The sequence below is a fragment of the Cyprinus carpio genome, chromosome B5 (assembly GCF_018340385.1).
Source record: "Cyprinus carpio isolate SPL01 chromosome B5, ASM1834038v1, whole genome shotgun sequence".
Lineage (NCBI taxonomy): Eukaryota > Metazoa > Chordata > Actinopteri > Cypriniformes > Cyprinidae > Cyprinus > Cyprinus carpio.
The window spans coordinates 24,079,246-24,106,285 of NC_056601.1; the positions used below are offsets into that span (position 1 = coordinate 24,079,246).

A 27,040-nucleotide genomic window follows, 5' to 3' on the forward strand; every position below is an offset into this window, starting at 1 on the left:
ATCTCATATAAAAAGTTCTGTTAATTTAGGAATTTTCCTTTAAAATAATTAAAAACTATTTGGTTTTTATCTAAATGCCTTACTGGCAACACAATTCATCTCAACATTCTGTGCTTTACTAATGAGTCTGTGATTTAAACACACATAGAAGAACATGGAGGATCATTTTTAACCTATTCAATATTCTTTAAAGCATGCTTGTAATGTATGGTATGAGGGAATGCTGTTTGATAATCTGATAATCACATGTAAGGAATGTAATGTGGATATAAAGGGGTTCATGTTTTGCATGTAGGAATGTTATCTTAACTGCTGCAATTGTCTTTTTAAATGCACTGAATTTTACAGATAAACTCGCTGTCTAATTAACATAATGATATTGGAGGCTATTTGACGGTCACTTTGTACATGAAAACTTTGTTTATCTGCCTGTTTCTTATCTAAGGACTCAAAATGCCAATAAGATAGCACTGAATATTACCTGCAGAAATAAAGAAGAAAAAAAGTCACTGTTTCTGGATCACTGCATAAGTTCTGAATGGGTTTATGATCATTCATTAATGATATATAGGCTACTATTATTAATTATATGTATATGTAGCTGGTTGATATTATACTCCCAGTGTTTTTTAACCAGCATTTCTTGAAAAGGCAGATTAAAACTATAAATTGTTCAAGTTTAAAACTTAAATGAATATATACATTTATGCATATTCATAAAAAAAAATCCAAATAAGTAGGCTAATTTATGAAGACTTTTTTTGTTTTGTTTTTATTTAATAGTTTTTATGGATTTTCTAAATTGTAGTTTCAATCTACAGTGGCCCCGGCCCAAACATTTAAGTGCAAGTTTAAGCCAGAAGAGACTAAAATAGTCTGAGATTTATTGCAATAAAATATGAAACCATCTGTAAGCAAACATTCTAGACTTTTTCTCAGAACTAACTGTACTTGTCTGACATTTTTAATAACAACCTTCACACAGGGTTATTATTATTCATTTATTTATTAAAACCTAACAAACTCTTTTGAGAAAACTGGTGTGCTTGTGCAGTCTTAAAATAAAAACCAATTGGTTTTGTTTTTTATCAGTGCGCTTGAATTCACACGTTTATAAATTCCACATACGTTCGGCTCCAATGTATTTCTACATTTGAATAATAATAATAAAAATAAAAATCCTTTAGCAACACAACACTAAAATAACAAAACCAACAGAAACACCAATCAAGAGCTACACTAAAACACCACACAACAAAAACCACATGAGTCCTGCGCCCCCTGCCGGGCGCCCCTGTCGGCAGACCGCGTCCGCTCCGTCTCTCTCTCTCACACAGCGCTCGATGACAGACGGGGAGGGGGAAGCGGAGAGAAGTAAGCCCCGGATCCATCTTCAAGAGAGAAAATAGGAAAGAAAGACCGCGTACCACTTTTATTTCGTTTTTAGCGGCACCTTTCCGACTCATAGACGTTAGGGAGCCCGTGGAGGGGCTGTGTCACTGTCTGTAGGATGTCCCGACATGAAGGTAGGTGCGAAAAAACCGCCGATCGCTGCGTCGTTGCCTTGAATTGTAGGCCAGTGCTGACCCGCGGGGTTGCCATGTTTTCAATTCAAATGCACTGGGAAAGACTCATCATGGCGGCCGCCGTGAATATTGCAACATTTTATGTACTTACACCGCATCGGTAGCGCACAGGGCGTTTTCTGGCCGCTCGGTGTGATATTGAGCTGGGCCTGTGTGCTAGGCCTGGCCTGCTGCGGCTCCCTCGGCCGCGGGACTGAGGGTGAGTGTGTTCCCGCAGGTAGCCCGTGGAGAGGTCAGGGCTTCGGTTGGGCCTGATTTAAGACACTTATTTTTAAAGCTTTCTGCTTTAAGTTACCCTGCCTTGCTAGAATGACGACCGAGGGCCTGGACTCAGCCGCTTTAGCGGTTGTGGAGCTCGGTCTGTCCCGATCCAGAACTATCCTTAGCCACTCAATCCGTATCTGAGCCGTCTTGAGTCATGTCATGTTTCAGGCCAGCACAAGTGAATGACTTGCACGTCTCGATTTAGCATTAGCCGGTGCCAGTGAAGCCATAGCTTTGATTGCTTACCAATCTCACTCTATTATTTCTGGAAACGCGTTTATATTTTTAGCTCCCTTTGTGAATAAGATATTCAGTATTTAGTCAAACCAGTACCTTTGGATACAAGGAAGAGATTCAGAATTTAAGTACTGGCTTGAACATGTGGCTTCAGAAACATTTGTCCTGTTAAAAGTCACTTTGGGTGCACTTAAGTGTATGTAAACGTCGGTAGAACCTCAGTAACGACTGTAAGTTTACAACTAATAAGATAGTAATACTTAATAACGTACCACTGACATTGCGGTGACATATCAGATTGAGTCCGTCATAGTTTATGTCATTAAATAATTACCGCTTTTTTACATAGTACCATGGTAAAACTATGTTTTTGGACACTCTACACTGGAATCTTTTAGTTTCACCATGGTATTTCCACTGTATTGTTTTGTAGTGGTTCGTTTTGAGAATCTTGTCATGCTTATTGCGTGGTAGATGGTAATAATACCATACTTTTTTGATATTAATGTACCATATTATTAATGATACTGCAAAGTTCATGTCCAAAACTAATCCTAGAACATATTATTAATTATTATTATTTTACATACGTCTGAATTGAACCAAATTCTTAGTAACTTAATGTGAATTATTAAAGGTATAATTTTAGACATTTGTTAAGTGCTTGCTTAATGTCCTTTTCAAATCTTAATGAGCTGCCTACCTAGACAGCATATCTGTGCATCATATGTGCCTGTGATTCCCAAATATGCTGTCTGGGTTGGCAGCTCACTAGATTTCAAGACGGTGGCTGTCACCTGCCTGTGAATGAAGACTGCTTACATATGCGTCTAGTTTCTCTGCAAACAGCACACAGTGCTTGAGAGTAGCTTTTAATCAGAGGATCCTAGTGCTGTGTGACACCTCAGATAATTATTGGTATAATATCTGGATTGGTGATAGTTTGGCAGCTGTTCAGCTCTTTGATTCAAGCTCAATGGCAGAATCACTCTGACGTATGAATAGAGGACCTGGATTCTGTAATTAATGCTTAAAGTTCACTCAGATTGAAGGTATTTTATACAGTAGATATTTAAGATATGACTAGAAAAGTCCATACTTAAGTAGTCCCCTTGGGTTATTCACATGTCAGCTGCCAAGAAATGTACAGTTTTGTCTTCTATGTAGCGATTCTTTTACAGAGACGTACATTTTTGTTCAGAATTGAGAAATTCTGGAATTTATTAAAAATAAAGATATTTTATTATATATATGATCCACATACAGGTGCTGGTCATATAATTAGAATATCTTCAAAAAGTTGATTTATTTCATCAATTTCATTCAAAAAGTGAAACTTGTATATTATATTCATTCATTACACACAGACTGATATATTTCAAATGTTTATTTCTTATAATTTTTATGATTATAACTGACAACTAAGGAAAATCCCAAATTTAGTATCTCAGATAATTAGAATATAAATTAAGACCAATACTAAGAAATGATTTTTAGAAATCTTGGCCAACTAAAAATTATAAAAATGAAAAGTATGAGCATGTACAGCACTCAATACTTAGTTGGGGCTCCTTTTGCCTGAATTACTGCAGCAATGCAGCGTCGCATGGAGTCGATCAATCTGCCACTGCTCAGGTGTTATGAGAGCCCAGGTTGCTCTGATAGTGGCCTTCAGCTCTTCTGCATTATTGGGTCTTGCATTTCGCATCTTCCTCTTCCCAATACCCCATAGATTTTCTATGTGGTTAAGGTCAGGCGAGTTTGCTGGCCAATTAAGAACATGGATACCATGGTCCTTAAACCAGGTACTGGTAGCTTTGGCACTGTGTGCAGGTGCCAAGTCCTGTTGGAAAATGAAATCTGCATCTCCATAAAGTTGGTCAGCAGCAGGAAGCATGAAGTGCCCTAAAACTTCCTGGTATACGGCTGCGTCGACCTTGGACCTCAGAAAATACAGTGGACCAACACCAGCAGATGACATGCACCCCAAACCATCACTGACTGTGGAAACTTTACACTGGACCTCAAGCAACGTGGATTGTGTGCCTCTCCTCTCTTCCTCCAGACTCTGGGACCCGATTTCCAAAGGAAATGCAAAATTTACTTTCATCAGAGAACATAACTTTGGACCACTCAGCAGCAGTCCAGTCCTTTTTGAAGTGAGACGCTTCTGACGGTGTCTGTTGTTCAAGAGTGGCTTGACACAAGGAATGCGACAGCTGAAACCCATGTCTTGCATACGTCTGTGTTTAGTGGTTCTTGAAGCACTGACTCCAGCTGCAGTCCACTCTTTGTGAATCTCCCCCACATTTTTGAATGGGTTTTGTTTCACAATCCTCTCCAGGGTGCGGTTATCCCTATTGCTTGTACACTTTTTTTCTATCACATCTTTTCCTTCCCTTCGCCTCTCTGTTAATGTGCTTGGACACAGAGCTCTGTGAACAGCCAGCCTCTTTTGCAATGACCTTTTGTGTCTTGCCCTCCTTGTGCAAGGTGTCAATGGTCGTCTTTTGGACAACTGTCAATTCAGCAGTCTTCCCCATGATTGTGTAACCTACAGAACTAGACTGAGAGACCATTTAAAGGTTTTGCAGGTGTTTTGAGTTAATTAACTGATTAGAGTGTGGCACCAGGTGTCTTCAATATCGAACCTTTTCACAATTTTCTGAGATACTGAATTTGGGATTTTCCTTAGTTGTAAGTTATAAACATCAAAATTAAAAGAAATAAATATTTGAAATATATCAGTCTGTGTGTAATGAATAAATATAATATACAAGTTAAACTTTTTGAAAAAAACAATCAAAAAAAAAACCATTATTATTATAACATAAATACACTAACAACACCCTGAGATGATGGAGGAGAGGGAGTTTAACCCCTTAACTGTCACCGTCCCACCTTTGGGACGTTTGGTGCTCTTTTTTGTTGTTGTCCTTTTTCTCTATAAAATCTTTTAGTAATGATCATAAATTATATATCATTTGAAAGGTTAGAAGCCCAAGATTCATCCTGTGAAAACCATTTTGAAATCGGACCTTGCGTTACCATGGAAATGGTACTTTAAAATCTTATGGCGGTCTCCTCCCCCTTAGTGGGCAGTGTCAAGTGTCATATTACAAAATGCATTACGGCCTTTAGGATCAAAACTTTTTATAATCTTGGCAACAAACATATCATTGGAAAGGCCTGAGTCTCAGGATTCCATATTTGGTGGTTATTTTGAGTATTGAAGTAAAATTGACAGAGAAATCTAGGGAAAATTTCATTAAACAAAATTCAAAGGAGTTTTGATGGCTCCCAGTGGCTGTTTGTGGTATGACGCCCTAAATAAAATCTCACAGGAACCTCAATTTTTTTCATATCAACTTCCAATTTGGAACATAACTTATTTAGACACAAGGCTTTAATTTTATACCAATTTAAGAGTAAAACCTGTTATGTAAAATATTTATAATAAAATAAAATAAAATTAATATATTGCATTTTATTTACAGTACATTTAAACAAAAAATTCCACTTTTGCCAAAATCTGCTTATTTTCTTCTTTAAAAATATACCAAAGTGTTCACAAAATACAAAAATTTAAATAAAAAAAAACAACTTAAATTCCTATATAAAAAATTAATGCCTACAATAAAAAATTCTTTTCTACAATTAAGGGGTTAAAGCACAAATATAACTAGTTAATTATTATTTTAGAATATAGTATTTAGGACCACAAACGTAAACAAAAAAAATTCTATATCATTACATGAAAGTATTCTGATTTTGTATAAGCCAGATTTGTCTCGATTTGATCAATTATTTGCACCATATTTACCTGTGTTTTTGTCACTTTGCCAGCCTGGCATGCTTAATAATAATTATTAATATTCAAATGTTGTACACTTCATACCCGAGACCAATGGTTTTGATTCAGTCATCCCACTCTCCAGCACAATATTTTGAAGCCTCTTATAAATTTTCATGATTTCTGCTGCAATTATTAAAACTCTGCTTGTTTTCAAACTTTTTTTAGTAACACAAACTGAGAGAGTTTATACATTAAATTAAGAACAGTTTATTGAAACATGATTTCATAAGTTTCAAGGACTCTGTTCTTCAATAAAAGCTGTAATTATTGAGTAGGAAAAAAATAATTTAATTTAGATAATTGACTTTAGCTCTTTGACATTTAATTTAGATCCGAGTTTCATTATTTTAATATATTAATAATAATTTATTGAAATATGTTTAAGTAACCCCTCTTGAAAGTTTACTGAGGCCCTCTAGTGGCCCCTGACCCTTGGTTGAGAACCACAACCCTAGATGCAATCTGGAGTCATGTCAGGCCTTATTAAAACCTTGTTACTTTTATAATGACAGAAACAGCAATTTGATTAAAAAAAAAAATAAATTATTATCTTTGTAAATTCAAGATTCAAGATTTTATTTGTCATGTACAAGTTATATGGCATACAACAAGCAGTGAAATGTAGGTCTGGCATACTGTTTTTAGACTGTGCAAAAAAAAAAAAAATAAGAGAAAATTAACTACAAATAATGAAATATACAAACAAATAAGAAGAAAACAAGAAAAAAATTTTTTACACAAAATGATCCAATTTTATATGAGAATACACAGTTTTTCTACTAGGTTATATTACACTAGTTAGTGTGGATTATCTATGGATACTAAGACACCCCTTACATTTTATACATTTGTCAGATGCTTTTATCCAAATTTTGAATCCATTAAATTTTGTCAGTGTAGGAATTTTCTGGAAATTGAACCCTGCCACTGCTAGCACTATATTCAACTATATCAACTTAACACATTGATACAGAATAGAATTTGGACAGTCAGAATGTAAATTTGGAACTGTCTGTTTTATAAATGATTCATTGAAAGCCAAAAGAGATGATGTCATATGATCGACCTCACTTTTGCATAAAGCAAAATTTGGATTTTTGATATGTGAGGCTGAGTAAGTATCCAATGAATCAAGTGTCTTGTTGTGTTTAGTGCATAGTAAATGATAAACTTGTTTGCATTAGCTTGTTCCCATCAGGGTTTCTGCAGGTCCTTAAAAAGTCTTAAATTTGATTTAAAAAAAAAAAACCCTGTCCAGTGCTCATCACACTGCCTCATCTGGGTCATGGCACCAATGTTACAGACTGCATTTTGCTCTGAGTGAGAACTGAACTCACAACCTCTGTACTGGGAAATAAGCAAGTGAATGAAGGAAGTCCCCCAGGCTCACCTGTAGCCATGGTGCTGTTTTGACTCTCTCGGGAGATGTGTCCACTACAGCACAGACAGGTACTCTTAACTTTACTTTTGCCCTGTTACTCTTGGGTAGTTAAAGGTTTTTGTGGTTGATAGGGCAAGTTGCTATGATGCATTTGAGGTTCATTACATCTAGATCAAATGTGATTTGGCAAATGACAAAAACAGGTGAGATAGACAAAGCCTCTGCCAGTGTGCCACACAACCTTGGCATTAAAATAGCAGGGCTGGGTGTCTGCAGTGTATGCCAGCAGTAGGGCTGGGTGATATATCGAATATTAGCGATAATATCGGAATAATTTTGACGATGATGTAAAAAAACATGCTGAACATTCAAAAAAGGAACATGTAACTCATTGCGGAAGCGCTGACGATGATCTGAAAACACTAACAAGCTGGAGTTTAGCGTTGTCAGCCGGTCTGTGTTCTGTCATGAGATCTCGACTGTATTGTTTGCGATTGTGATCACTGAATAAATGCACTTACTCGACCACTGATGTTTGAATAGAGAAACATAGGCTATGGCCATTTGGAATTACTATTAGGGAATTTTACTGTTTTATTTACCAGCTTTCATAATATAGACAGAGAGAGTGCAAAAGTCTTTGGTATTCATTTATATATATAAGAAATAGCTATGTGCTTCAGCAACTAGCGCTCTGCATTTAAGAGGGTTTTTAGTGTCAGTGGAAACATAGTTTCATGCGACAGAGCTTCTCTTAAAACTGCAGACAGTTGACAGACTTGTGTTCTTAGCTAAAAAACTTGTAAAAAAATTAAATACTTATCCCTGTTTAATTATTTCCTTCAGTTGCATAATTTAAGTTGTGAAAAAGTTGACAGAATGCACTTTCTGAACTTGTTTTGCACTACTTCAGTTACATATAGGCCTACATGTGTTCATTTAATAAAAAGCAGTAAGTTATCACTTGGTCTAGATTTTTTTTTAACAGCTTAAATTAGCTGTTCAATCTAAATATTTTTTGTTGTTGTTTTTTTAATGGGGCAAAATAAATTTTTTTTATTATTATTTAAATGCAAATGCAAACATATTCAGATATATATCGAATATCATAAAAAATTTGACTATCGAGATATAATTTGTTTTCATCACCCAGCCCTAGCCGGCAGGCAGTGTACTTAATATAATAGTTTTAGAAAATAATAGTTTTTGAAGTTCATAATACTGCTGTAATGGTGATTTGTCCAGGCAGTTTTAATTGTTATTTGGGTAACAGGTTACAATTCAGTCCCATTAGTTATCATTTTGATTAGGGCTGCTCGATTATGAAAAAAATCATAATCTTGATTATTTTGGTCAATATTTTAATAACGATTATTTAACTCGATTGTGAGTGGGCCATATGACCAAAACTTTATAGGAATGATTTATTCTGCAGTAGGAATATAGCCTGCTGTCACTTTAAGAGCCGCACAGATCCAATTTACTCTTACACACGTATTTTCATTTCATTTACGTAGATTTTTATTACATAATCGATGAGGGTTTACGTGATTAATCACTAAGCACCGCATTTTGGCATGTTTTTACGTGTATCTGATCATGTAGGCATGCACCTTGAGTTAAAAGATGACTTTACATGTCTCACAAGGAGCAGCACAATTTCTTTTTTGCGCTTTTTTGTGCTAAATTTATTAAAAACATGAATAAATTTAATCAACTTTAATAAATCAAGCACGTCCCATTTTGCAAAAGTCAAGTTACATGATTTTGCTGATTTGCACATGAAATTGGGCTAAAAAAGCGGAATGGGGCGCAATAATAGTTTTCTCTCAATTATTGTATTTTCAGAATCGTTGGAGGCCGAAATCAAAACTGTATTGCGATTAAATGCACAGCCTAATTTTGATTCAATGAGCAATCCATTTGTTACAGTATTTAGCAATCTTTGTTAATGTTAGTTAATAAAAATACTTTTCATTGCTAGCTAATGTTTTTATCTCAGTCAGGTCTATTAAATATTAAAACTACAACTTTTGATTTTAATAAGGTATTAGTAAAATGTTGAAATGAACATAAACTGAGATGAATAAATGATTAGTTCATGTTAAAAAATGTAGTTAACTAATATTTAAAAAAAGAACCTTATTGTACAGTGTTACAGCTATAGTGAAGTTAGCTAACTAGTCTAAAAGAAAACAAGATAACAGACAAAGAATGCTCAAAATTATTTTTCATAATCATCTAGCCAGTAGATTGTGTGACATGTTTTTAGAAGTTAAACTATTTTTGACTTGACATGCTGTCTGTGAATCGCAGCACTGCTGCCTCGAGATGCAGTGGCCAGAGACTTTCGTGCTTTGATGACAGCTGTAATGTTTTAAAGAGAATGAATTTGAAGGCACAACTTCCCTGAGAGAGATTATCGTGCTAACAGTGTGAAGCAGTTCTGTAAAGTTAAAGTGCAACAGACAACCAATCATGCACCATGCTTGGCTCATTAAATATTCAAACTTTGTACGGTCACATTAACTTTCACTTGCTAAATACTTTTAATGTTTAAAGGAAAGGGGTTAAGTGTTGAACGGTGACCACAAACATTTCTGTTTCTGTTTTTGTCTTTTCATTTCTAATGCCTGTTTCAAAAATGATGCTGTTCTTATGCAGTCCGTGTGCAGTAGGCATGCGGTGCGGAAGCAGAACGGGCCCTTTGTGCTGCACAAACACAACATTTACCCATTATTTTGATTTCAAATCCAAATGTTGTTACTGTAAATGCTTTCAGCATTGAGATTCTCTTTTTACACAGTTCTGCAGTACCATATTTCATAGACCTATTCATGTTTAAATGCAGTGAATATAAACAATGTATTATTCAATGATTTTGACTTCTACTGTATGTAGATTTATATTTTTAATTGCTCAAGCAAGTTGAAAATCATATGAACAGTCTATAGCCTACTTTTCTTGTTAAACGATATAAATTACAGTGTATAATTGACAGAAAAAGGCAAATTTCGTCTTTTATTTTGCAAGAAATCCTGAACTTTGTTTTTCTACCTCCACAAGTGGCATCCATTATGTTAGCTTGTTTATCAGAAAGTGTATTTTCTTGCTTTACCCCTTAACAAAAAGTTTAAATTGTTTAAAAAAATTGGAAATAACTTTGCAACATTCCCACTAATGGACAACTTGGAGAATTATCGTTGTTGGTATGAACCTTGTAAATATTCAAGGTTTATAAATGTGAGGGATAGAACAAGAAAACCCATGACTATGAGAACCCAGGGTTAAAATGATTCTTGGTTAACAATTTCAAGTTTGGTCTATCGATCTACACACCAGTGTTAATTTCGTTAACGAAGACGACGACGAAAAATATTCGTTAACGAACATTTTTTCTGTGACGAAGACGAGACGTTGACGAGCTAAAAATAATATCTGATGACGAAATTATGACGAAATTTATGCCGCGTTTTCGTTAACTAGACGAGACTGGACTATAATGTTATTTGAGGACTACCAGACATTCAAAATGCATCCTATAGGCTTTTGTCTTTCAAAATGTGCGTCCCTGTCATTGGATTGCGATCGGATAAGGGGCGTTTGCATATCTAGTCAGTATAGCAGCCGCAGTGGATGGATAGACTACAAAAACGCAAACTAGCGATCTGAAACAATGGCCTCAGCACCCGAAGGGGTATGGATAAGGTAACCAGACGTCCCGTTTTTCCCGGGAGTCACAATTCGTTGTCGATTAACTTAAAGTTAGTGAAGGCGGGATAGGCGAAATCACGCTGATAAAAGTGTTCTCTCTGTCGCGCGCGCACGCTCCACTTCCTCAGTTCTCAAATACAGCGCGCGATCAGTTCTCAGCGCTCAAATACACACAGCAGTCCAAATGTTTATCGTGTAGAGTATCTCACGTAAATACAGTAGGTAATGGATTAAGTGAACGTGAACAGGTGGGTGAAAACTGAACGTGTGTCAGTATTTCATGCATGCCTTCCGTCTTAAAAGGACAGCATTCCAAATTAAATACCTATCTGTCATTAAAGGGATAGTTCACCCAAAAATCTAAATTATGTCATTAATGACTCACCCTCATGTCGTTCCAAACCCGTGAGACCTCCGTTCATCTTCGGAACACAGTATAAGATATTTTAGATTTAGTCCGAGAGCTTCCTGTCCCTCCATTGAGAATGTATGTACGGTATACTGTTCACGTCCAGAAAGGTAATAAAAACATCTTCAAAGTAGTCCATGTGACATCAGAGGGTCCGTTAGAATTTTTGAAGCATCGAAAATACATTTTGGTCCAAAAATATCAAAAAATACGACTTTATTCAGCATTGACTTCTCTCCCGGGTCTGTTAGAAGCGAGTTCACAAACACTGCAGTTTAGTGATATCCGGTTCGCGAACGAATCACTCGATGTAACCGGATCTTCTTGAACCAGTTCACCAAATCGAACTGAATCGTTTGAAACGGTTCGCGTCAACAATAAGCATTAATCCACAAATGACTTAAGCTGTTAACTTTTTTAACATGGCTGACACTCCCTCCGAGTTCAAATAAACCAATATCCCGGAGTAATTCATTTACTCAAACAGTACACTGAATGAACCGAGCCAGATAACGAACGAAACATTGACTCGTTCTCGAGTCAAGAACCGGTTGCATCGGTTTTCGGATCACCGGTAGTGATGGGAAGTTCTGTTCTTCTCCGCGAACCGGTTCTTTCGGACAGTTTGATTCAATAAACCGGTTGCCGAAAACGGTTCACCAGTTCTTTTGCGCTCGACGTAATGACTTCATTGGCGATGATTGCCCTTGATTCAACCCTTCGGTTTACCCGCGCTCATAACATTAGCACAGAATCGGTTCAGAATCAATCACCAAAAGAACCAGTTCGGTTCAGACGCACTGTGTGTCAGTCTGAATCACGCATGCGCAGTATCATCAGCTCCTCGGTTCTCGAACCGAACGCGTCCGACAGAAACGGTTCTTGACTCGAGAACGAGTCAATGTTTTGTTCGTTATCTGGCTCGGTTCAGTCAGTGTACTGTTTGAGTAAATGAATTACTCCGGGATATTGGTTTATTTGAACTCAGAGGGAGTGTCAGCCATGTTAAAAAAGTTAACAGCTTAAGTCATTTGTGGATTAATGCTTATTGTTGACGCGAACCGTTTCAAACGATTCAGTTCGATTTGGTGAACTGGTTCAAGAAGATCCGGTTACATCGAGTGATTCGTTCGCGAACCGGATATCACTAAACTGCAGTGTTGTGAACATGCTCCTAACAGACCCGGGAGAGAAGTCAATGCTGAATAAAGTCGTAGTTTTTGATATTTTTGGACCAAAATGTATTTTCGATGCTTCAAAAAATTCTAACGGACCCTCTGATGTCACATGGACTACTTTGAAGATGTTTTTATTACCTTTCTGGACGTGAACAGTATACCGTACATACATTCTCAATGGAGGGACAGGAAGCTCTCGGACTAAATCTAAAATATCTTATACTGTGTTCCGAAGATGAACGGAGGTCTTACGGGTTTGGAACGACATGAGGGTGAGTCGTTAATGACATGATTTTGATTTTTGGGTGAACTATCCCTTTAATGTTAACCAACAAAAGATGTTAAATAAATGTATACATGTTAAGTAAAACCCACTGTATCTGAAAAAATACATTAATATAAATCTCTACTTTATCACTGCTGTTAGAGGGATAGTGAAAAAATTAAAAATATATATATATATATATATATATATATATATATATATATATATATATATATATATATATATATATATATATACTATAAATATAAGTTACTCCTTTTTCACTTAAAGAGAAAGTTCACCCAAAAATGAAAATTGTCATAATTTATTCAAGATTTTCCAAATTCAGTCCTTTATTCAAATTTCTCATAAGCTTAATTGATTTGGTCTAAAGAGAGAAGAATTAATGATTAATTTAATTTGAAAACTACATATAAAATCGCTACCAAAATAAATTCTGGTAACTACAGTTTGGCTAAAACTATTGACTAAAAGTAGTGACTAAAAGTTGACTAAAATGCAATGACTTTTCGTCGACTAAAACTAGACTAAAACTATGAAAGACTCAAATGACTAAAATGTGACTAAGACTATTAAGCATTTTCGTCTTAAGACTAAGACTAAATCAAAAACGCCTGCCAAAATTAACACTGCTACACACACATATACAAATACATTAGAGGTCGCGTTAACCAAAAATTTTCTATAATTTACAGATTTTTTTTTAGCAGTGACGGAAAATCTGAAGGCCATCCGTCACTTTGACAGATTACACTGAGGGTGATCTATTGTAAATTATGTAATTGCCACTCCTGTCCAGTTGGTGGCGAGTGCGCTCCAGTGTGGCAGCAGAGAGTGCGGGATCATCAGCCTCCAGAACAAAAATAAAACTGTCATGAGTCTTTTGCTATGCCTTCGATTATGCACAGGCGAGTATCCACTAGTAAAGCGAAAGAGATGATCAGTTCACATGCACTGTCACTTCACTTGATCTGAGAATTTTTTTTTTTTTTTTTTAAACCTAGCCCTAGCCAGACCCGGTTCCTCCAACGAAATCAATAGCACTCTCAGTTAAAGCTGTAATGATGGCATTTCGTTGCAGATTTGGCAAACTATCCAGTGCATTTGCACTTTGGAGATTGGTTTCTATTTCAGCGTGTTTTTGCAGTGTTGAGCAGTGTAGCCAATCACAGACATAACTGTTGATTTCTTGATCCCAACAGCCAATCAGATGTCTTTAAGTTAAAATCCACTCACTGGTAAAATGACTGGAGTTTTTGTTCAGGTGTCATGTTCATCATGATTCATCTCATTCTAACAAAGTGTAAATGCAATGTAAACGAGATTCATTGATAACCATATAAAACTTCAATGAACAAAATATAAACATCTTAAAATGATAAAAAAATGAGTGACAGACATAATTAAGTGATTATAAATGGAGCACTCTTTGCATCATAGCAATGGACAGCATTAAAACTTTATTCTGTTTCTGTTTGTGAAAAAAATTTAACTGTTTGGTTCTTCACACACGGTTCGGCACTCGCTAGGACGCGGTTTAACTTAAATCTGACAACGCTTCTGTAATATGGTTTCTTATGGGGGACCTTGGAGTCAAACACATTGTGAACCACTGAAGTTATTGCATTTTTTACTTTGATGTTGTCAATGGAAAAAAAAGGAAACTGAAATGCATAGAAAGCCCATTCCACATTTTTCAGTTGGAGCAAATGGATATCTTCCTTTTTTAATTTATATTTAATTTTTACTCTGCATTTAAAAAAACACTTTACTGTGAAAAGACCACAGAGGTCATTTGGCAGGTTAGAAAGGAAAATGCTAGTTATAACTCGCCAAACCTAATTTCCAACCCAGAAATATGTGAAACCACAATACCAGACTAAAAATGTGGTCTGTACTGAACAATGAAAATCTCTTCTCTCGGGATATAAGACGCTATCTGATTCAATTTTACAAGCAAACATTTCATTATTTGAATCTGGGTTTTAGTGTTGTCAAAAGACCCGGTACTTCGGTACCAAGTCGGTACTAAAAAAACCAAAATGTTACGGTACCAGTTTTTTTTAAGTACCAGTGGTACTTAAAGTCTAAACCCGGTGCAGGTGTTTTTATATCACTGTATTTCTGAAGAAAACCGACTGTCTTCAGAAAATTATGGATGTCATCTTGCCTGTAATGCCTGAGCAGTGTTTGTGAGCGCAGGCTCAGCGTTTATTTGATTACAGCCATTACCGGGGAAACTGCTCTCTCGCACACTCTACAAGCATCTCCTGCTGACAGAGAATGAATTTGCATATGCTGCTGTGGGAAATGCTGCTTCTGTTATAAATACTATGAAATATTTTAATTTGAATGTCGGATTGAAATGAACCCTGTTATTAGAGTAGTTAATCGTTAGCATAAGTGTGGCTAACGCTAATATAATGAGCATTATAATTAAGTTTCTTTATTAACTATTTAATGCTCCTAGAACTTTTATTAGGGTAAAAAAACTGGGTGGCATGATGATATTTACTATTTTTGCACACCAGAGGCTTTTTAATGAATTGTGAATCTAAAATATACGTGTTAGAGAATCTACAAATGGTTAACATTGTTTGTGTCATATCGGTCAGAAAAGCAGTTCTGGGCTTTTTTTAAATTACATTTTTTAGCTAACTTAGTTGTTATTCTTCAAAATCAAAATTCAAAATCCCTTTAAAATTAAATATGTACACAGTTTGGATTAAATGAAATTAAATTCAAACATATAAACTAGCATTTTCTTGTGTTTTGCTTTGGTACTGAAATTGGTACAGAGAACCGTGGATTTTCACTGGTATTGGTACTGAATACTGAAATTTTGGTACTGTGTCATCACTACTGGGATTAATTCCCTTTGTTAATTTCTCCCAGCGATTATTGTCAGAAGCTTTTGTCTGCTTTGTTTTTTCATAATCTTTTGTCTGCTTTTTGTCTCATTCTTTCGGATGCACATTAGACTTGACGATGCATCCTAATTCACATGCTACCCAGACTAATCATTCTAAAAAAAGCCCTGTATAATTCGGGGTTTGGGCTTCACCTTCAGTTGATCAGAAGCATTTCTTAGGGGTTGTGCATGTAAGACTTGAACAGCTTGACAACAAAACCAAAAGAAGATATTTTGAAGAATATTGTTAACCAAACAGCTGACGGTACCCATTGACTTCTATAGTATGAAAAAAAATTGGCAGACACCGTAGCTTAGAGATATTAATAATTTGACAAAATAAATAAAGACTCATGTTGTTCATGCTGTTCTGTAAAGTTGTTTGAACATCAGTAGCCAAAGGGGGTGGAGCTATCAAACGGTCATTGTGCATAGTAAACAAATGCAAATTGTGCTGCAGCCTTCATTTGCAAACTTGCAGTATGACATTATTTCTTGAAACACTTTAACTTTACTGAAGAGGCTTTGCCTAGTCAACACCAGAGTCTAATCTAAGAGTTAAGTGTTTTAAATGTTGCTTCTGGTTACAGAAAGATTCATTCTTGGTTCTTCTAGTTCTGTAGTCATTTTGGCCGTTGTGTTGATTAATATAAAGAGACGTTCTTTTAATTTGGCTTTAATGAATTGGAGTAGGTTCACACCTGATGAGAATATTTATTTAAATGTTTCAGTGTGTGTTTAGCAGCGGTCTGGTTTCCTCTTCACCACTGCTTATTTTTCCAACTTCAAAGTATAGCCTAGTAAAGCCTGCTGCCACATAAAACTACTGATAATGAAATCTGCTCAAACACAGTTTTATCCAGGCCCGGTTCCAGAATTGAATAATTAGGGTGCTTCAGAAATTAGAGAGTGTGCTCTAACATTTTTTGTCCCGTCCATTGCTCTTTCGAGTGTGAATCCCACATTAATATGGAGGATTTCATTCCCCATTTTCAGCGTGTATATGGCTGAAAAACTAATTTTTATACAAATTCTGAATGGATTACATATATCCTAGAAATCACACAAAGAGCACTCCCTTTATAATCACTAAAAAACCCATCACTTGGATCACAACACTGGATCAGTTTTACTCAGAAGTTCATGGTACATATCTGCTTTATTACAGTGTTCAGTAGGACCGGATAATAAGACTTAATAGTTTAAATTTTTAAACCTTTTTATTTTATGCACAGCCCTAGTTTGAGAGTTCCAATAAGAATCCTTATTCATTTACTTGACAGTGTAAATGTAACCGTCTTTTAGTACACTGTCCAAATGTCCAAAAAATCTAGTGGTCAGTTCTGTGATATGGTTTTCTCTTGTTTTGTGCGCGCACACACACACGCGCACACGCACGTCACCCATAACAAGGCAGAGCTGCTTTGAATGAGTTTTCTGCCCTGGTGTCTGCTGCGAGTCATGTGAAATGTTGATCTTTTATTATTTTTTAGAATGGATAGAAACTAACCAGACGTACCCTGTCTGTGATCAATGCGATCGGAGTCTTCATAGGGGCTTCTGCTGTTGTTCTGAGTTAAATGCCTCCATGTTCTCCCACAGGTGTGAGCTGTGATGCGTGTTTAAAAGGGAACTTCAGAGGGCGCCGATACAAGTGTTTAATTTGCTACGACTACGACCTTTGTGCATCTTGCTACGAAAGTGGAGCCACAACAACTAGACACACCACGGAGCACCCAATGCAGTGCATACTAACCAGGGTAGACTTTGGTAAGCTGTGATCTCCAATAATGCCATAATTTTCACTCTTTATAACTTAATTTTTTTAATGGCTCAATTGCTCTGTTGTATGTATATGTATGTATACTTTGCAGGCGACTTGTCAAAAAAATGGTGATTGGTTGAACATTTAAAAAAAAATGAAGTAATCAAGCCATAAATATTAGTATTGTAATTTTATGTGATGTATTTAGTTATAATCTTTAAAAATAATTTTAATTGAACAAAAAAAAAATATTTTTATACATTTCAGAAGTTACAGCATTACAATATACGATTTAATATATTTTGTATTAATAATTATAATAAATTCATTATTATTATATTCTAATTCTAATATGTTATAGGTTTGTTTAAAAACAGTGGAATGTGTCCTGTGAAAACTTGTCAGAGTGATTTTTAAAACTTTACTTTGTAGTTACTGAAAGAGGCTTTAGTTGGATCTTGTAAGAAGTAAACACAAGTGTGGAGACCCCCTCAAAAAAAGATTCTCTCTTTTTACTAATTACCGTTTATATTTTGCACTACAGAACAAAATCACCCAACTCATTCTATAATGGTTCATTCCTGTATTTTTTTATATCACAGAAAAACTAAATATCGCAGTGTCAGTTTATGTTTCTTAAACATATTATTGTAATGTTCAAAACATTATTGAATATGAACAGACCATCCTGACTGTTGAGCCCTGATCATAATAATGATGGTGATGGTAAATGAAGAGATTGTGTTTGACTTTTATCTGAACTCTCTGCAGACTTGTATTATGGGGGGGAGGCATTCTCAGTAGAGCAGCCTCAGTCATTTACTTGTCCTTACTGTGGTAAAATGGGCTACACGGAAACATCTCTACAGGAGCACGTGACCTCAGAGCACGCAGAGACCTCTACAGAGGTGGTGAGTACACATGCTGTCTTTGTTGAAATCATGTGTTTTACACAGTGTCTTAACTAAATGGGATGTGGTAAGATTCCAGTGATAAGCACATTGTCTGTCCACATTAGATGCAACAAAATCAACCAAAAGGATAATGTTTGCTGTTTTGCACTAGAATACATAAATCAATAAAAACTAAACCATTTAAAAATTAAAACTATGTACATATTTACTGATACAATCTTTGTATAGAGTTCACAGCTTTGACATGTAAAGTTGTATTTACTTTCAGTATCTGAGATAAATAATCCATTGTCACTTTAATTGACTGTTTCTGAGTCAAGCTCAACGATACAAAAAAAATAAAACTAAACTAAAATTAAATCATTTTAAGATTATATAAATCACATAATCCGTATTTGAGATAGTAGAAACAATTTCAGAAATAGAATCCCTGGTTCGCACAGTGTAACTGTTGCAACTGGTAAAGAAACCTTTTATCGTGCATCACAGAGTCGCGTTGTGTCTGGTTACGACATGGTTTTATCCCATGATGACTACTGTACTGTAGGGTTGGGTACCGAGACAAATTTTAGCATTTGATTCAGGTTTCATCTCAATTTGATTCGATATCAATTAGTTAATTTGGATATACAGTCAGTCAAGTCAGCTTTTTTTTTTACGTTAAATAGCTTTTCTGAGGAAAATGTAATATTAATACATGACGTGAACTGTTTCGATGATGTCTTTCTGTGTTTTAAAATCACAGCATACCTTCTGATTTTCATTCATGGTTATTTTGTGCATTAACTGATAATGAAGAGTAAGAGATTTCATGCTTGAAATAAGGTAATGTCATATCATGCTGTTAAAGAGTGCCAAAATGGTATTTATTGTTTGATTTTCAAAATAAAATTGACAGAATTTGAAAGATGAAACTGTCATATCAGAAGTAACAAAGCACAAAGCTTGGATGGGAGGCTTGCTACTAATTTCCCTCAGTTCCCTCAGCATAAATAGAGTCTTGGGATTTAAAAAAATCAATGTTGGTTCATTAAAATAGGAATAGATTAAAATCGTAAAATCATTATTTTTAACCCAGCCCTACCATAAAGCAATGTCAGGTTTTCTTAAGACCTTACCATCAAAGTTTGATGTAGTATTTAAAATAATGCCTCCTCACAGCAAACACAGATCATCTGCAGGAATTTATACCAAAAATATTTACTAAGAAAGTGAAATACAAAAAGTCAAACTCCTGAACTAGTCATTATGTGCTTTAATGCAAAATGCACTTGCTTTAAAATGTTAAACATGTTCTAGCTCTCCTGGAATGGAAGATGGATAATATAATAGAGAGATATAGGGATATATTACCGCAAAATAATGATACTCGTCTATAATAATAATCTGCAATTGCTTTTTATATCACCTCATATCACACCTTTTAACTCCTTGACTCTACAACCTTACACTCAATCATAAAATTATAAGAATATCAACAGCTTCTTGTCTGTCTGGTGTGCTGGGGGCCGTTCTTCGTACATCTCTAACTCAGTTAGCTGGATTTGATTGTTGATGATTTGGCATGATCTTGGATTGTTTGGTTCTTCGAAGCTCATCTCGGAGTTGCTGTTATAGCAACTGGTCCGTAAGCTTAAACCTGCTCGGGAGCAGCTTATTTCATGTAAACAGGATTAGATTGCATCTTTTTATTCAGAATTGATACTTAAAATCTGTCCCAGCCACAGCTATTTTATTATAAGTGTATCCTACTGATCCAGCGACAATAATTTTAAATAATAATCATTTAAAAATGAATTTAAAGATAATATAATTATGTTGTGTAGTCTTTAATACTATAGACACAGCCAGTTTTACTCACTGAAAGATTTATTTGTCGTAATTATAATTGTATTGAAGACTTACACATGCTATACAGATAATGTAGAGTTGTGCATCAATTTGAGTGATGACAGCTATATGGGAGGGGCTTGATGGAGCACAAGCGATGCAAATTACATGATCTTGACCCTTCAGAAACTTTAATTAATGCTTTCACATAACAAATCTGTTAAAATAATTTTTTTTATGAATTGCTAATTACTACATTGAAATAAAAGTGTAAAGCCTGGACAAATATTAGAAATGGTGAATATAAATAATTGGGAATCATAAAAATTTAAACACATTTCACATTTCATTTATCTTATTATAACATTTATGTAGTTTTGTTCGCTTGGCTGTTTCCTTATAAAAGTCTAGAAATTTGTCAAGTTTTTCGTCAGGTGTCTTTTATAATTATATGATGTCATCACATTGCGGTCATGCTGCAAGCCAATCGCTATATTGCTGATCGTGGTTTCGAGTATTGATACATAACCCACTTTAAACCAACCCATGAACATGCAATTATCTCAGATAACTCAATCCAGCCATACTAATCATCAACAACAGGTGCGTTCGAAGAACCAAATTAGCCAGATCCCGATTAGTGCAATGATATCATCCTGGATGTGACATTTCATCTCGGATGTAATAAGTGACGTACAAAGAACGGGCCCCTGGTTACAGACACATGACAACAAAGATTTGGTTTTCCAGTATTATTACTATTATTTATTTTTTCTAAATAAAGCCCATGCTATGTAACAACAAACCTTTTGTGTCTAACCCACTTTTTGGAGGATTCCATAGCAATGCATTATGTTCAGTTTACACTCTGTGTGAATCCACCCTGTAGACCTAATTCAGTTTCAGGTGGATGTGGACTAGTAATATTATAGTGAATAGTGAATCCATGAAATACTATTTATGCACTACAGCTCAACCATGTTCTGTTACCTTTAAATATTAGCTTTAATTGTAATGAAAATAATGCAACCATGAATAAGCATGTCCATCCGATGTGAGGTTGCGATAATTCATTACTAATATGTATCTATTCTCTGTTTCAGATTTGCCCAATCTGTGCAGCTTTGCCTGGTGGCGACCCCAATCATGTGACAGATGACTTTGCTGCTCATCTCACACTTGAACACAGAGCACCTAGAGATTTAATATCCTTTTATCTTAACCTTATGTGTATATGTCCGAGTATACGTATAATGGACTTCTTTCATAAAACCCTTCCATTGGGTGCTCAATTCATTCTTTACGTAAGAACGATTTTTCAGTTTACACTCATTGGTTCTGCTCATGTATAATGACTGAGGACTGTGTGTTCAAGTCACTTCAGATATAACCTTACAAAGGTTTATTGAGGTTTTGTGTCAGTACATCTTTATGAAATGTAAAGATTCTTCTCACAGAACTTAAAATTCTGCTATTTATTCATGTCACTCCAAACCTTTATGATTTTACTTCTATGTATTACAAAAAATATTTCAAAGAGTAGTTATGGTTGCTCTTTTCTGTGCAATGAGAAAGAATGGGGGAAGCTTCTAAAAGAATGTCAATGTCTAATTCATGAATGAAAATGATTTTGAATTGGATCTTTACAAAAACTTACTGAATTATTTGTTCACAAACTGGGCTGATTCGCACATCAAGCTTCAGTTCACTCAACCTGATCTGGTTAAAAAACTCACTGGAACTGAAGATTGTCAGTGAATTTAAATCTTAATTTTAAATCGTTATATTATTTCAGTGGTGTCTTTGTGTCCTATTTGAATCTTGAACAATTTAGTCACAGCTTATAAATCCATTAACAACTGTGGCCAGTATAGTCAGAGTCACTTTAAGGCAAGTCATGTCACTCGGTGGCCATCTTTGAAACGCCTCTCGGGCATACAAGTGCAGCTCCTATCACTTTGAATGGGGAAACGTCAAATTCTCCAAAACTCACCAATAATACTACTACAACATATAATATAAAAAACCAACAAAAAAATACAACAACAACTTCATAAAAAATGTTTCTTTTGCTCAAATAGCAACATAAAAAGCTTATTTTTTCAGGCTAGATCACCATGCGCAGTCCTGAACGCATGTCTCAGAACGCTGATTAGGGACTTTAAGCAACAACAGCTGATAGAACGGCAACAGCGATCTGACGTAAACTGTTAACTGGTGTACCCAAAGAGCGCAAAAATCACTAAGCAACAGCAAGATTTATCATGCAAAATATATTCACCTTTTAATCTGTCACGTAGTAGAGACTACGGCAAATTAGCTTTATTCCCGTAGTAGACCGTTACAATGTTCACGTCATTAAGTAGCACTTAAAGTCGTGCATGTGCAATCGCAAGAGTCCCTATTGTTTCTATAGCAACTAGAACTTCTAACGGCAGCTGCAGCCAAGGCTCAGAAACATAGCAAGGACATTGTTAAATTAATCCATGTGACCTCAGCGGTTCAACCGTGTTTTTACGTTGTTTACACTTTGATCTGAACGTAAACTACGTATCCGCATACAAACGTTTACGTTCAGTGGATACTCTCCAAAATTAGTTTTCTTTGCACACAAAAAGTATTCTCGTAGCTTTGTAAATTTACTGTAGAACCACTGATGTCACATGGATTATTTTAATGATGTTCTTGCTATGTTTGTAAACCTTGATCGTGTCAGGATCCTTGCTGTCTTTGGGAGGGTCAGAGAACTCTGGGGATGCATCAAAAATATCTTAATTTGTGTTCCGAAGATGAACAAAGGTCTCAGGTTTGAAACGACATGAGGGTGAGTATTTAATGACAGAATTTTCATTTTTGGGTGAACTCTCCAAAAAAGCAATAAAATCACGATACATTATCAGACTCAAGCCTGAAATTATGTTAGATGATTCAGGATGAGAGGTGATTTGTGTGTTGTGACACATTCTTAACCAGTTGCTCCTTAACCAGTGTGTGCACGATGAGAGCAGCGGCGTACGGCACGTGCGTCGGATGTTTCACCCTGGGCGGGGACTGGGAGGTCCGCGGGCACGCCGGACTAACATGCACTTTACCAGCAGCTCCACTGGTGGGCTCTCCTCTTCACAAAGCTCCTCCTACTCTCCAAGCAATAGGGAAGCCATGGACCCCATAGCAGGTGTGTAATACAGGCCTTAACTTAATTGGCTTATGGACTTTAATTTTGTTGATGCAAGTGCTGTTTTGAATGTCTTCTCACACACTCTTTTTTTTTTGCCGTCTTTCTCTTTCTCACTGTGACTACATCACCAGAGTTGCTCTCTCAGCTGTCAGGTGTGCGGCGCTCCGCAGGAGGACAGCTCAACTCTTCTGGCCCCTCGGCCTCACAGCTGCAGCAGCTACAAATGCAGCTTCAGCTGGAGCGCCAGCAGGCACAGGCGGCACGCCAACAGCTGGAGACGGCCCGTAACGCTACACGCCAACGCAGCAACCCTAGCAACATCAGCGCCAGCATCCCGCCACCCAGCACCGCCACAAACACAGCCATGACTGAGAGCAACCCGCTGGCCTCCCACAGCTCCCAGTTTCTTCTCACACGGTATGGCTCGGACTTAACCATACACTTAAGGTTGTTTATGTATTATTAAAGAATTAGTTCACCCAAAAATGAAAATTAGCCCATGTTTTACTAATCCTCAAGGCATCCTAGTTGTATATGACTTTCTTCTTTCAGACGAATCCAATCAGAGTTATATTAAAAATTGTCCTTGCTCTTCTAAACTTTATAATGGCATGGTGGTGTTTTAGTCCAAAAGTAGTCAAATAATCGCATCCATCCATATTAAAATGTGCCTCACATGGCTCCGGGGGGTGAATAAAGGCCTGCTGTAGCAAATTGATGTGTTTTTGTTTAAAAACATATCTACATTTAAAACAATATAAACATTCCTGTGTAACTTCCGTTAACTGTTGTATGTGCGTTCACGATGATGTAGGATATAGGCATAGCACATGTGCGTGTTGCGCTTCCATTTTCGTCACTAATCACCGGCACTTACTCTATGCATATGTCCTACTTCATCTGCCCGGAACAGCTTCCATCTACTACAGTTAGGAGAAGTGAAAGAAAGGTGTTTATAAAGGTTTAAATATGGATATTTTTCTTACAAAAACACATTGACCACATTCATCACCAACCCCCTCCCCCAGCCCCCTGGAGCCATGTGAGGCATGTTTTATTATGGATGGATGCACTTTATTTGACTACTTTTGGACTGTTGAACAAAAACACCTGCCCATGCCATTATAAAGCTTGGAAGAGCAAGGAAAATTTTGTAATATAAATTAATAATCAAATTTAACAAGAAAATGTTAAGATTTAAGATTTAAAAAGGCCAGATTTATTAAATAGCTCAAATTAGCATTAGACCGCAATTCCATAAAAGCACCAATGGGAGAGGAAAATTCTGTGGGTGATTTACTGACAATGCGCACATTACAGAACACAGACGCAGCCAGATCATTACCATAATGAAGAGCGCAATCTACCAAGAGCAGCACAAATTACTGCCTGCTTTAAGACATGCATTTTTTTGGGTGTTAAATAATAGCGCAAATGTTAGTAAATCGCGTTCCATGATTCATTTTAATACTCTCCTCCCATAAATTTTGGTCTGAAAGGGAAACTCCTACAAATGCATATTCAATAAGTCACAAAAATAACTGTCCACACTATTCAGCGTAAATTTATCACTGTGCGTCTTTAGTAAATCCTGACAGAACTATTTTAACTCCAAATGATGGTTTGCGCTGGCGCAAGCTGTTAGTAAACCTGGCCCAAAGTCTTCTATGGCCTGCCAAAATAAAATTTTGGTTTCACTTGAAATTATGACAGAAATATATTACTTGCTTCTCAAAATAACAACAATAATGAAAGTACAATTTAAAATATAATTTTAAGGAATATCACAACATTTTTTGTAAATGTTGACAGCATAATTAGACTGAAAACCTCTATTGTGCAGCATTTTCTTTGATTAAAAAAGTCAATGAAACAATTTTTTATGCATACATTTGATTAATAACATTTTTCATAATGTAGATTAAGTAATGTAATGTAAAATCCAGAAAAAACAGAATTCCTGAAAAAGTGAAATTTTATAGGGCCCTGTATCATTCAAATTGTAATTGTAGAAATTGTTTGAATTAGACACAATCTTTGGTTATTTGTATGTAATTAACCATTAAAAACGGAATTCCAGAAAAGAGAAATCAAATAGACTAAAAAACATTTTCTAGATTTCTAGTTTAGTATTTGTCTATCTAATTCCACTAGGTTGAACGAGCCGAAAATGTCTGAGGCAGAACGGCAGGCGCTGGAGAGTGAGCGCGCGGACCGCAGCCTGTTCGTGCAGGAGCTGCTGCTGTCCACACTAATGCGAGAAGAGAGCTCGTCTTCCGACGAGGACGAAAGGCGAGACTTTGCTGACTTCGGCGCCATGGGCTGCGTGGACATCATGCCTTTAGATGTGGCTCTGGAGAGCCTCAACCTGAAGGAGAGCTCCACAGGCAAGGAGCCTCCACCACCTCCTCTTTGATGATATCCCACCACAACGCAGACAATGTCCTCTGTGCTGTAACTGCCAATGACGGTGGGCAAAAAACACAGCTCTCTCTAATTTTTTTCCCTTTTTTTTTTTTTTTTTTTTTTGGTGATTGTAATTTCAGGTTTGTCACCTTTGTTACATTGTATAAATCCATGAAAGGAGAGCGAGAGGAAAAAAAAAATCAAAATACATCAGAACAGGCGTGTGAGAGAGTGAGCGAAAACCGAGAAACCGATAAACAGAACGAGAGAGAGAGAGAAAAAATAAGAAATATAAATATATAAATAAATATATATAAGTTGATAATCAATTCCACATAACTAATTTTTTTCCTTTAGCAGGCGAGCGTAGGTATCTGTGGCAGACCTCTGCTTCCTGTGTCTTGCAAAAGGCTCTCCTTATAAATACTCCACATTCAAAAACTGAAGGGGAAACAAGAGACCTTCTCTAATGAAGCTGCTGTGTGTATTTATGAATATTAATGAATAAAAAGTGCTTGGATGGTTTACCATAACTACTGCATGAGGTTATTTGCAGCGTGCATGATTTTTAATGACCTTGTCATTAAAAAAAAGCTAAATATCCCAAAGCTTTAACTTTTTTTTTTTCCCCAGTGTTACTTGAACAGAGCCCATTTGAAATGGGTGAAATATCTACAAATGTAGGATTTTACTTTTCTTTTTGTTTAAAATGGAAATCAACAGCAGAATTGAAACCTGCAGTAGCTTCGCAAGAAAAACTGCTGAATGCTTATGTGACTCGGCTCCAATCTGCCCCTCCCCATCTGTGACGCTGTAGAGCACAACAGTGACCGCATACTTTATCAGCGACAGTGATTTTCCCATTCATTTTCTCCATAAGGATCTTTTTTTTTTTTAAGGCAAAAACTAAACTGACCAGTTCCAAGATAAATCACAACATACCATATGCAATTTTAATTTGTATTTCAAAATTAAAAGATATGAAAAATATAAAGGTACAAGGTTGCATACCTTGATGGATTAAACTACAATTACTTTATAAAGATATAAACCCTGTGTATGTGTATATTGCAACACAGTCGACATGTGAGGTGGATCAAAAAAGCTCATCAAAGTGGTCTTAAA

General features: G+C 36.1%; 1 protein-coding gene across 4 annotated transcripts; it reads left to right on the forward strand.

The window, feature by feature from the left end:
• The first annotated feature begins 1,307 nt into the window (after positions 1-1,307).
• kcmf1 (potassium channel modulatory factor 1) lies at positions 1,308-26,448 on the forward strand. Of its 4 annotated transcripts, none has more exons than XR_006154905.1 (8): positions 1,592-1,785; positions 17,425-17,592; positions 18,359-18,498; positions 21,435-21,536; positions 23,329-23,506; positions 23,641-23,926; positions 25,664-25,979; positions 26,273-26,448. XR_006154905.1 is itself a non-coding variant. In XM_042724999.1 (7 exons), the coding sequence occupies exons 1-7, from the start codon at positions 1,511-1,513 to the stop codon at positions 25,923-25,925; spliced, it is 1,152 nt and encodes a 383-aa protein (XP_042580933.1). In that variant the 5' UTR covers positions 1,308-1,510; the 3' UTR covers positions 25,926-26,448. The 4 variants fall into 4 exon arrangements, 2 of the variants coding, with proteins under 2 accessions (XP_042580933.1, XP_042580931.1); XR_006154904.1 differs by having other exon boundaries at positions 1,593-1,785; positions 26,276-26,448; XM_042724999.1 differs by lacking the exon at positions 1,592-1,785 and adding an exon at positions 1,308-1,526 and having other exon boundaries at positions 25,664-26,448.
• Positions 26,449-27,040: the final 592 nt, after the last annotated feature.

Excerpts from the sequence above, each read along its gene's own strand:
- kcmf1 (XM_042724997.1), top strand. The coding sequence starts at position 1,668 with ATGTACTTACACCGCATCGGTAGCGCACAGGGCGTTTTCTGGCCGCTC. Across the intron at positions 17,593-18,358 it reads ACTAACCAGGGTAGACTTTG|ACTTGTATTATGGGGGGGAG; the intron begins GTAAGCTGTGAT and ends AACTCTCTGCAG. Across the intron at positions 21,537-23,328 it reads ACAGAGCACCTAGAGATTTA|GATGAGAGCAGCGGCGTACG; the intron begins ATATCCTTTTAT and ends CAGTGTGTGCAC.